General features: G+C 46.9%; 3 protein-coding genes across 3 annotated transcripts in view; 1 reads left to right on the forward strand and 2 right to left on the reverse strand.

Annotated features, from left to right (window-relative positions):
- Nucleotides 1-12,088, reverse strand: part of LOC107273347 (transcription factor Sox-2) — a 248,390-nt gene that overhangs the window by 196,131 nt on the left and 40,171 nt on the right. The gene's annotated exons all lie outside the window — the stretch shown is intronic.
- LOC107273348 lies at nucleotides 8,169-10,995 on the forward strand. Its single transcript, XM_015751444.2, has 4 exons — nucleotides 8,169-8,321; nucleotides 8,865-9,186; nucleotides 9,254-9,439; nucleotides 10,306-10,995. Exons 2-4 carry the CDS (start codon nucleotides 8,932-8,934, stop codon nucleotides 10,354-10,356), a joined length of 492 nt encoding a protein of 163 aa, XP_015606930.1. The 5' UTR covers nucleotides 8,169-8,321; nucleotides 8,865-8,931; the 3' UTR covers nucleotides 10,357-10,995.
- Nucleotides 9,441-10,210, reverse strand: LOC112495187. Its single transcript, XM_025090680.1, has 2 exons — nucleotides 9,921-10,210; nucleotides 9,441-9,853 (listed from the first exon to the last, which is right to left on the reverse strand). The coding sequence occupies exons 1-2, from the start codon at nucleotides 10,044-10,046 to the stop codon at nucleotides 9,563-9,565; spliced, it is 417 nt and encodes a 138-aa protein (XP_024946448.1). The 5' UTR covers nucleotides 10,047-10,210; the 3' UTR covers nucleotides 9,441-9,562.

Genomic DNA, 12,088 nt, shown 5'->3' on the forward strand with positions numbered 1-12,088 from the left:
GAGGGAGAAAGAAGTTGTGAAAACACTTAGGCATCCCCTAATGCTTTTAGCACCCCTTGTGATTTCCCCCGTCCAGACTTCGGTACAAATCAAGGCATTTGTCCCTGCGGTAAATACGTTTCCCGTCTCTGCCGCGTAACCTAAACCAGTCGGTGTGCGAGGCCCCTTTATGAAATAATAGATGCGCGTGCACGCGGTTCCGAGAGGGCAGCACTTGTGCACGCGCGACAACGACCGTCTACCGTAGAACGTCGTACCACGATTTTACAACGACATACGTAGACTAGATTACAAAAAAAAAAAAAGGCGGACTGGTCCATCGATGGAAAATACGATCATCCGCTAAACTGATCGGCCATTTTTTATTATCATACTTTCCATACAGTCTCGAGCACTAACGCAATACGAAATATTCTCGGGGGACTCGGAGATGAAAAGAGGGAGAGCCGAATGTTCTTCGGGGACGTCATTAGGGTGAAAAAAATATTTATAAATATTATTTAACGCTAATAACATTTAACAATAATATCTCAATGAGCCCGACGATATAATTCTTATCGAAGAATACTTATTCGCACGGGTGAATGGTATCGGTGGGAAATCGAATTTTTCATCCGTAGTTCCAAGGCGCTCCGCGGCGGCAGCACCTACCGTTCTCTATACCATACACCTATAGGACGTGGCAGGTAGCCTGGTGTGCTCCCGTGGAAGGCGTGTGGGTCGAGGCAGGAATAGCTGGAGATTGCGGTCGGAGAAGGTGGAAAAGGTAGAGAGAAAGTAGAGGAGGTAGAAGAGGGCAGAGAGAGGCTCTCCATCGCAGCCCGTCGCCTCCTGGGGAGTGGGAGGAAGAGGGTTTGGTTTTTTCACGGGGTTAACGCTGTGCGCATGCGCCCAACGAAAACCACCCCCGCCGCGCATATCCCGAGGAGCAACCCCGCGCTCGCTTGGTCCTCCGCGTGCCACCCCTCTATTGATTTTGTTACATCCCAGCCCCAACCGCCCAGCTCGCGCACTCCTCTTCGGCGACCCCTCGTGGAACAGGGAGGCCGAGGTGATACGCGCCGATGCGTGCGTATATCTATATACGTGTCTAATATTGTCCACCTCTTAAAGCTAAGCCCACCCCTGCCGCCTTCATCCCCTAGGATTTTTATCCAACGTACCCCCTACAGTCAAAAGCCAGCCTGGTTCAACTTTTTTCGAAATTTTCCTGCTGGATGCAAAGAACAAAATTTCGAAATTTTTTCATCCGATCGTCTAAATGTTTTTAATTTCTATTCGATAATAATAACAATCCAGGCTATTTATAGCACGGAGATCGTCAGGGGGTCGGCCAAGGACTTCATCCACCTAGACTCTACACTTTTACGTGCAACGGTCAGAGTACTCTTTCGTTCTTTTTTTTTTTTTTATTCCCTTCTGACCTGACTCACCCCCGACGCGTAACAACCCTCCTAAAGTCTGAGCAGAGCAAAACCAGGCAACCAAGCCCGACCGACCGAGCCACTCGGTGGTCCCCAACTAGTTCAAGTACCACGTGCTTGCTCTGCCCTTGCGCTCACGTCCGACCAAGAAGTACTTGAGAGCATTTGCGGTGGATTTGGCGGTGCTACGCGCGCCAGGGACCCCACTTCGACGGTAACCATGGGGTTCTCGAGAGGCCCCATATGATACCCCGTGATAATCCCAGCCTACCTCCCTCAATCGTTCATGGGTTCCCGACCAGGCGGATCAGAGCCATTTTTTTCACCAATCCCCCCCCCCCATCGACTTTTACAAATTTTCCATAATTTTTCTCGCATCGTCCAAAATCACCCCCTTGTGATATTTTAAACAAAATTTTTTCGAAAATTCTAAATAATCCCCCCCCCAGAAAAAAGTGGGAGGGGGGGAGTTCACCAATTTTTAATTTTCTCATCCAACCCCGACGCAAGATTAAAAAAAAAAAAAGAAATCCAAGAGACGCCCAGCATCCCGCCGGTGCAGAGCGGCGTGAAATATTCAGATCGACATCTGGTGGGTTCGTTTGTACAAACCCAAGTCCGTTAAGCCGGCTCCGGCGTAAGTCATGCGTGCCGAGATTCAAGAGCCTTGTTTCGTGGGATTGCCAAGGATCGGCCGCGTGCGGCCATTCCGCGCGTATATTGTCTCCTAGCAGTTTCGATCGAATTTGCAACTATACCTACCCAGAATGCAACGATCCACCGGGTGTCCCGTTAATACGGTCTGGGAGCGTCGCGCCGTTGCACCGAAGTATCCATGTGTTCCAGGATCGCCAGTCGCCCCACCTGCCTCACCCGTGTCCTATAGTACACATACCCCCGACCCGAAGGAATATCGAAGACACAAAATACGGCCGAGGGACCAAAGTGGGTTAATAAAGCGATATTAAAGCCACGGGGTTTCCACGAAGATCCCCAGTGTCCACCCTGGGCAGGACTTGGGTCACCAGTAGGGAATTACCAGGACCCACCCCCTGCGATCCACCATGGCGTTTCATTATCGCTCACCCTATATACGTCTAACCACCTGGGACGACCTTAGGTACCTCATAAGGGACGATACTGCGCATGCGCAGGGATCTACTCGCTACGGTGATACCGGGACGCATATACACGTACCGAGAGCACACGTGGGTGGATGTGTACCCATACGGTGTCAGAGCCACGTTATTATCCAGTAATCCTGATGTTTTACATGTTATGAGGAGGCGAGATGGCCCGTTACCTACGACCTTCAATCTTACGTTATTACGTACGTGCACTCGGACCACGCATGACCGAGGTCGTATATTTTACGACGTACCAGTGGGTACACCGGCTGGATGGACCGGCAGGCTTCTCACGTGTCTACGGTTCAAAATTTCTATCGGTCCATCCAGCATCCCTCGCGTCATTATTTATCTCAGATTTTTGGTCCTTCGCGCCTAATCGTTCCCGAGGAACGGACTTGTCGACGGAATCGAACGTTAACGCAGAGGGTGGCTCACCTCGCGTGTGACCCGTCACGCGTGTTTTGACATTCAACTCCGCCCACGCACGTTCTCACGCACGGCAACTCGCTATTAAGTGCATTAGCGGCCGTTTAGGGTCGAGCGTGTTTCCTCCGACCCCCCCGGACCCATTTCCTGATTCCTTCTTCCCTTCGCTTTGCGCGCCACACACGTGCTGATCACGAGTCCTAATAAAGTATAAGGGTGATTCGTTTTTTTTTCTCTTTTTTTTTATTAGCTACTTGACCGGAGTACCAGTGGGAAGATGGGCTCTTTGGACGATGCTAAAATTATTGATTAACCCTTTCGACGATAAAATTGGCGTTGAAATCGTTTCCTTTTTTTTTAGGTAGAGGGCGCTGTGGTACTTACAAAAATTTTCTGTATTGAATTTTATAAGCGGGATTGTCACGCTTGAAAATGATTGTCGCTTACGAGGTGGTCCAGGGATGAATTTTTTTTTTTCTAGTTTTTCTCTTTTTCTCTCACGTGCACCGAAGGACTCTCTCTTTTTCACGGCGCTCACGGTCAATTAATAGTAGCTATTTATAAGGACAAACCGGGGAATCTGGGAATCCGCAATCCGCCGTGGGGCAATAAATCTCAAGTCGCTGTCCCGGGGATGGAAGCAGGAACCCCTCTTGTAAGCTGCTTGTATTGTAGCTATTACCAAGCCATGCATCACTAGGTAACAACCACCCGGTCCCTCGTTCCCTGAATCCAGCCGTTCCGCGTTCCCTCGTCCATTCTCAACGAGCTACACTAGGTACTCCTTCACCCTCTATCGCTCTTTCCCTCGCCGTCCAACCTGTCCGCGGACCCCCGAAGATGCCCCAACGTCTGCCGGGGAGAGTCTGGGAAGTTTCGCAGCTGATGGGATAGCGTGCGTGGACCAGGACCACCCAGGTGAAGAGTCCGAGGGATGGATTCACCCCAATTCACTGATTCCCGCGAACATTACCGAATGACATGATAGGCAATACCGAAGAGTCATTTGGAAGACAATGACCCCGCGCCCAGGGTGGGTGGCTGGGAGGGTCACCACCCCCCCCGAGGTCATCCAGATCCTGGCGGACCGGACGGGATCAAAGCCTGGTCGAACGTCGACAGGAAGAGCTGCTCCTTGGCTCGAAGGGACCAGAGCCAAATCGATAGAGCCAAGAACCCTCCGAAGGGGGAGAGAAAGGAGGAGGAATTCCTGTGCCAAGTGAGATTTTTGCCAATTCGATAAGGCAAATCCAAAATTGAGGATAAGATAAAAAATAAGGCTCGCGATAGGTGGTGAGAATGTTGAATTAAATAAAAAAAAACACGATGCAATAAACTCCCAATTCCATTGAATTGTAATATCTCGGTGTTCGAACCCCCCATGAAACCCCCCATGAAACCCCCCATGAAACCCCCCCAAGAACCGTAACGTTCGACTGGCAATCTTCCGTGACCGTGCACGAGTGTGAACTGTGCCTGCGCGCGCTCCTTTAATCAAATTAACAGAGTGCGACTGGGCCGAGTGTGGGCCAAGTTCCCCGCGTGCGGAACAAACGCGGCCACCCCGTCAAAACAAACCGATTCGCGTGATGTATGGTGGCGCGACACGCTATATGGCTATCGCTTACACTTCCGGATTAAACATTGACGAGGGAATTCCGACGGCACGGTACCGGAAGTTCGACACGGTATAACGGTTCGTCAATGGGCGGACTGGCAGCGCCGTTGGAGCCTCGTGTAACGCGGACCTGCTTGTAAATGAAGTAAGAGCTTGGGCAGGTCTCCGTGGGAGGACATAGGGGTGGAAGGACATCGACGTTGATATTGCCTATGCGATGTGGCGAGTTCGTGAAAATTTTTTAGGGATGAAAAATTGAAACGTCACTGAAAGTTCAGTGTCAGGGACGAAGGGGGATGCGAATTGGCCAAGGAGACTTTTGGCACAAGTGCCCGTGTCGCAGGGGCGTTGATTCTCGAAAATTTCGAAAACCCGGAAGTGAATCTACGCGATGCCGGCACGTTGAGCGGCGTCGGCGATGCCGAAGGGATGCTGGCTCGTATAGGGATGGTTGGGCGCCGGAGGATGGAAGTTGAGAGTAGTTGGGGGTTGATTGGGCGTCGTTGGGGTGGCGTCGGGGCTACCGGCCTCCTCGCGCCCTCGCCGGCGCTATAGTAACAACACGGGGAAACATAGGGAAATCAATATGGCTTCCGTTCAACCCCTCTGCCCTCCCTCGTCTCTTGCACCCTCAGTCACTCTCTCTCTCTCTCTCTCTCTCTCCTCGCTAACCCTCCCTCACCCTCTCGGTTCCTCGCTCGGACGGGTGAACCCATTATAAGGGGGTGTTACTCCGGGCCAATCCTCAACCACCCCCCTAGGCCGGCCGCGGAGAGGGGCGCATGTGCGTTGCTAGGGCTGCCGGATGGGTCGGCGAGGACGCGCGAATCAACCAGCCTGCACGTTTCCTGGAGAAAGAGGGGTGAAAAAAAAGAAGAAAGAAATCGCAGGGAAAAAAAGTTGGAGAAAAAAAAGAAGTTATCCAACAAGACTCCTCTCGCCAAGTATACTGGAAAGAAGAGTAAACAGAGTGCAGTTACCGAAAAGTCGTACAACGGGAGAAGAAAATGCAAAAAGGAGCGATAAGATTCATAAGACCAATTACGCTGTTCTTTTAATTCGGGAAAGTAGTAGGCAAAAGGGTGGTCACAGTCACAGCTACAGTCGTGGAGGAGTAACGTGTTTGGAATTCATTCCTCCGATCTCGTCCGTCTGCGAAGGACACGCACGACTCCTGCACAAACCAACGTCAGGGAGAGATCCGTCGGTCCCGATTATCAGCACTTCTGGAGTCACGATCCACCGAGTTTCTTCGTCGTGCCAGGATTCCGGTTTCTTCTTGCGTGAGAGAGAGACGACGCGACAGTTTTCCTCGTTTGTTCTTCCTCCGGTTATCATCAACTTCACACGTACCCGACAGAGGCGGGATCCATCGACGAGCCATCGTGCAAATCAAGTGTCTCTATGCGTAGACAAAGCCTTGAAGGACCATCCGCCGGGAACCGTAGGCGGCATGTGAGTCCTCTCCTTGCTCCTTCGAACGACAAAGTTTCCCTCCCAATCGGCAAGTGTATCGGAGCAACCACTGGTATGGGCCGGGAACGCAGCAGCACGGACAGTTGTCTCGGAGCGTTTGACGGAGATGCACGACGACGGTGTCGCGACACAAGAGACGGAACCCCCTTGTACCCTGGCGACGCTCTGTTTGATTTTTAACCGAGGAACTTCGTGGGACCGTTTAGAGAGACCAAATCCAAACTCTGCACCGGGAGAGAATCCTGCTTCAACGTGAGGCGGAGACGAGTAGGCGGCAGACTAGAAGTGGGCTGGTGGGAAACACGCTTGTTTCACTCTCCTTTCGCTGGCTGCATTCGTCAACGAGCCAACACAGACGGACGGCAATAATTCCTGAGCTGTATCGGACCACCCTTGTTATATGGCAGGATTTCGTTCTTATATAGTACTCGACGGTGGCTAACATAGCTTGCGAGAAAGCAAAGAACCACGGATTTCCATAATTTTATATTGAGAGTACTTCAATTTTGCATCTATCAGGTTTTAATGCTTACGTCATACTTCTTACGTACCGTGATCACTCGGTAAGGAGACTATTAACAGTGTATGATACTGTGTAACATTAATATTAACGTTCAACATACTTTCAAGCTTCGAGTCGGCCGTACCCTTGCGGCGTATTCGAGAACTAGTGTGCTGAACGAATCCATAATGGCATGGCTCATAAATGCGGTTAGATTTTATGGAAATATAATCACTGTCGTAAACCGTTCAAAGATACAACGGTAATATCTATACAACAATTAACAAAGTATGGATTAATTATTGTATACCGTGAGACTCTTCGGCAGATATATTACTCGTAATAGCAGGACGTAACGTTAATAGGTACGGAAGGACTGGGCACGACGAACGATGGTACTTGACGCCCTGGCTGCCTCTGTCGGTAACTTACCCACGACTGTAATGCCGGTACATCTGCAAAGCGTCGTGTACCGGCAAAGCACGTTACCTACGGAATGAAACAAACTTTCGCCCCCGTCGGTAAGTCGTATCCGTCTTAGCAACAATATATCGGAACTCTTGAATACCGACAATAACAACAATCGTACGTTTCGTCGACGATAACAAATGAAACGTAACGGTGGTAGTTTTAAAGTTGAATGCAAAGATTTAGGGGCTGTTTCCGTACCGGCGCCTCGACGACTGCCATACGAAAAACACATTTCATCGCTTCTCCGCTATAGGACATTCTTCTCGCGTGTCAACCCCACGAAAAACGTTCTTTGTAATGTCATCCCCAATTCAAAAAATCTTATACACAATTCGGGGTGAAATCTTAAGAGTGTTCACACGAGCAAATCAATACCCTGTTATCGCTATAGAAAAATTACCCCTATTTCCGATCTCTTCGATCTAACTAACAACGCTATACAGGGTCATCCAAAAGTAACGCGCCTCCTAAAGATAATTGTACCAGGAAAATTTTAAAATAGCTATGTGCACCTCATCCATATGATTTTCATATAACGACCCATATATCATCCAAAAAGGTCGAAACTGACCCAGTTACCGATAACGATCACACCGACAGACCCCACCTATCACCAAGCCTATCAGTATGCGCATACATAATATCAAACAGTGTTTACATGCGCTAACATTTCCTTCTGCGTACCCTTGACGTAATCGTAAACACTTTAGCACCCTCAACCCCGTTTCCACCCTTAAAAGGAAATGCACTTCACACCGTCCATTAACGAGACTGAGTATGCTGCATGAATTATAATAAAAAGTGTATACAAAATCCAGCATAAATATGTAAGAAAAATAATAACATGACGTCACTATAAAATTCAAATCTGATCAGTCTAAGATTAATTATAAAAATTCCCTAGGTCTTCCTCTCAACATTGATTCTCAATTCCTAACGTATAATTTTTGGAATGGTACACAAAAATTTTTCAGATGATTATATCTATAGTGAGCTACTCTGACGCATCGACCAGTATCACGATTTCTGGCGGTTATCGATAATGCTTCGTCGTAAGCGTTTACAAATCAGGATTACAGGGTGCGAATCGAGTATATACAAAGGTGCGATTACCAACGCGGTAGGGATTACAAAGTTTGCCAGGAGAATTGGCAATAACATTGGCCAGTCTGTCGGTTGACACTGTGAGATACAAAACGACCTAACAAAACGTTCCCGAGGCAGAAGCCGCGTCTTCGATCCTAACAAAATTTTATATCCAACCGTTCCCCTACGTAAGTACGTTAATCATACGGTGAAACGAGGTCATAGTTCACGATTTCGCGATATGGGATTATCAGTGCAAAATACGAGGGACTTTTTTTTTTTAAGGAGGAACCTATCGACGGATAAGTTTGAATTACCTTTTCTTTCTTCTTCTCACTGAACCTGCTTTCCTATGCCTGGTAAATAATCAAAGTGACTATCTACAGGGTGTCGCGAAAGTCTCCGTCATCATTCTTGCGTGTAAATCCAATAACGAGTCGCGAGTTGAAAATTGAATTAAACGAAAGAGCACGTTTCTGTATCGAGTGACCTTATTGTGTTTCTTAAAAAAAAAAAAAAAATGAAGTTATAAAAATTTGGAAATTTAGAAAGAAAAAATTCACATAGCATATAATCAATGATAATAAATTAAGACAGAAATCCTATCGTACGACCTATTGACCCTTTTCTACCTTCAAGTAGACACGCAGCATCCGCAGGTGTTGATAAATGAAATTTTGAATTTCGTCAAAGAAAATTCTAACTGATAACTCAATAATTATTATGTACAGGTAAAATCATCTGTCAGATATTCGGAAGCCAGTGCTACCAACGGAAAAAAAAAAAAAAAGAAAAAAAATGGCACTGACAATCGCCTTACCGCTGTCAGGAATAGAGCCGGAGCATTTCTACGCCCTGGGGGTTCGTCTGCTGTACGATCAGGGTGTTAGGACCCTGACAGGACAAGGACCAGCGTCACCGAGTACCGGAAGCGAGTCGAGCGGTTTCAGTAGCTGCTTCGCACCTTCCGTGGATTCATCCACGCCTATAATCACGCCGGGATCATCGAGGCCTGACACACCGAACGAGGATCCAATCAGACCTTCGGGAAAAGTATGAGATTTGGGATCGAAGATAAAATTTCGGATCGACCTTTGACCTTGATATTCTCTTTTATCAGATGACACAGGCTATCAAGGTGGTATACGGAGAACGGGATATTCTGAATCTCGGTGCCAACATCAGGGAACCGTCCTGGCAACTGAGAAGCCCCATGATGCCATCTTGCAATTTGACGATATTGATGGCCAATAGATCGATTTATTGTAGGTTAGGCAAATACGCCCTTACCGAAGATTATCCGACAGTACGTATCTTTTTTTTTTTTGCTCAATTTTATTACACGTCTCTTAATTTTTCTTCACGATACTTTTCACTCTGCGAATGACTTTCGAAAAAGATCCGACAGATGTCGCGTCGGTCGATCGTTTCAGGATTTCTTTAACTTCTCTTTCTTGGTACCGGATACTTCGTGATTGCCAGATTCGCCGTTGGGTATTACGAGGTCGTTCATCTTAAGAAAAATTGGATACGATATCACAGTTCCTATCAGACAGCAGCGAAAGATCCACGAGTGTCGCATGTGATGACCGTAGGGGAATTTCGTGATCCTGGCAGTCACGACGCGTTGGAACTTAGTAAAATTTTCACGACTTAACGTTGGCACTCTTGAAATTTTATCCGAGACCAATACCCTCAGATTCGACAAGGCGTTAAAGTTCTATGGACGAAGAAAGGAAATTTTATCAATTTTGAAAAAACAAAAAATTTTTATATCTCCACGTTACCTCTGGTATTTTCGATCCTAGATCGATCGTCTGAATATCCTTGATCTTACTGTGGACCAGACGATAGCGACTGCCCAAATAATTCTGCAGCGCGTTTCTGTACTCGGAAAAGGAGTAAGAGGGCATTTTGAAAATGGTATCGTAGCCCGAAGAGAAAAAAAAAGCTAAATACTCCCGAATCGCGAAGAAAGACGTAGAGCAATTAAAATCAGCTGTCGCGTAAAAATCTACACTTTCTTCCGATCGTTTATCACTGATCGACCATCTTGGAAAATAAATGATATCGCACGGCGAGGTGACAAAACGCTATCGTACCGAAAACGAGTGTTCGGCGTTGCGTGGAAGTGAAAAAAAAATTTTTTCAAGCAAATTTTTTTGTTTTCAGAGAAACTGCAAAGATTGCGGCTTCAGGGAACCGTCTCCGTATCTCTTCTGACGACATAAATTGAGAAGTGACGTCACCGACAACCTATCAAATTTATAAGACAACGCGGCAGCCGGCTCGTATTGAAAATTATTTTCAAAAAAAAAAAAAAGGAATCCAAAGAAACTAAAAAAGGATATTATCTCAAAGAGACAAAGGACACCGAGAGCGACTCCGTTGCGTATCGTCCTTAATATTTTAAAAATAAAAAAAAAAACCAAACAACAATCGACAAGCTTTACCAAATATGTAAAAGTTCGCAGCAAGTATATACTGACGAAAAAACGATGATTCCAAAAGAAGCCGGTTACGAGCTGCAAAAATGAGCGATCGAAAAAAAAAAAATTTTTTTCTACCAAAAGATGCTCTATTATGACTCAACATAAAAAAAAAATTAAAAAAGACAGAGATAGAAACTCGAGACGCAAATGTTCACGAAACACGTTTGTTGTCAATAATTTATTGAAAAATGAATTTAGAAAAAAAAAGTTTTACCATCAAAACCTCGTCGCACCTGTTCTACGCGTGTATCTTCATTATACACTATAGCTGTACGTAACTTTCAATTGAAATCGCATTCAAAGCGTTCTTATCCATTATACAGTAAGGACCGTTGTTTATGTCTAAATAAACAATTTATTTTTATAAAAATTAAAATCCAAAAAAGAAAATCGTACCGGAGTACGCCCTCATCTTTTTCCCTGTCCTAACGCACGCAATTTCGAATTACATACACGAATGGTAATAAAAATAATTTTCACCCCCCTCCAATTTTCCAAATTTCTCTTCCTTCTCCCACGAAAACGTCGTAAACTCATCAACCCCAAAATGCATTAGGACTCGATCGCTCGAGCTCACGCAACAGCGTTGTTTCAGTTTCCGCGTGACGCCGCGCGTGGCGCTGCGGTCGGACCCATCCGCAATTCCATACAAACGACTGTCTCTTTGCACCCCCGCTCTGCGCCCACCAATCCACCGTGCACTCTTTCCCGAGCCTCGGTGTGAACGCACCTTTACGATCTCTCTCGGTCGCGGGTGGTACAGGGGGTAAATCCTGTGAATGGACCTGTATATCCCACATACGCAACGAGCACGCATACGGGAGTGCGAGTCGCGTGCGTGTGAGCGTGCGTGAGATGTGCAGGACTATTCAGATATTGTTGTTATTGTTCAGGGAACAATCGGCCGTCAATAGGCTGCCCCGGCACAATGTATCTATTCAGGTGCGCTCAGGGGTGCTCAATTGATTGGTACAAGTTGCCAATTTCTTTTCCCCTCTTTCGTTCCATTCAGCCTCCAATCGAAAAACAATTATTCGAGGAGGAATTTCAGAAAAAGTTATCCGATCGGCTAGCGGGGGACGATAAGAATATTTTTCTAATGATTGATAGCTTTGAAATAGGGATACCCTCGAAAATTGTGTACCCGATCGCGTAATTTGGTGCCGATCGCAAAAAATCGGTTCGTATCTCAGAATTCGTTGCTCCATATCGAACGGGTTCCCAGGCTCGTTTGAGAACCCCTGCTGCAGCGCACTAGGCGTCCCTGGCGATGATTTCGTATGCGAGAATGATTGTCGAGCAATACCGCGATGCACATGCAAAGACCAAAAATCGTCGAAATCAGTCGAGTTCAACATTAACATTGTACCTGGTCCATTGTCTCCGGCTCATTGTTGTGTCTGTACTTAGTGCGTTGTGCCACGTCTACACGCAGATTCCCGACCGACCTCCCCCCCCCCCCC

The sequence above is a fragment of the Cephus cinctus genome, unplaced genomic scaffold (assembly GCF_000341935.2).
Source record: "Cephus cinctus unplaced genomic scaffold, Ccin1 Ccin1_scaffold1576, whole genome shotgun sequence".
NCBI lineage: Eukaryota > Metazoa > Arthropoda > Insecta > Hymenoptera > Cephidae > Cephus > Cephus cinctus.

Coding starts and splice junctions, on each gene's coding strand:
- LOC107273348 (XM_015751444.2), top strand. CDS start 8,932: ATGGCACTGACAATCGCCTTACCGCTGTCAGGAATAGAGCCGGAGCAT. Junction 9,187..9,253: donor CAATCAGACCTTCGGGAAAA/GTATGAGATTTG, acceptor CTCTTTTATCAG/ATGACACAGGCTATCAAGGT. Junction 9,440..10,305: donor TTACCGAAGATTATCCGACA/GTACGTATCTTT, acceptor TTTTGTTTTCAG/AGAAACTGCAAAGATTGCGG.
- LOC112495187 (XM_025090680.1), bottom strand. CDS start 10,046: ATGCCCTCTTACTCCTTTTCCGAGTACAGAAACGCGCTGCAGAATTAT. Junction 9,854..9,920: donor TAGGATCGAAAATACCAGAG/GTAACGTGGAGA, acceptor CTTCGTCCATAG/AACTTTAACGCCTTGTCGAA.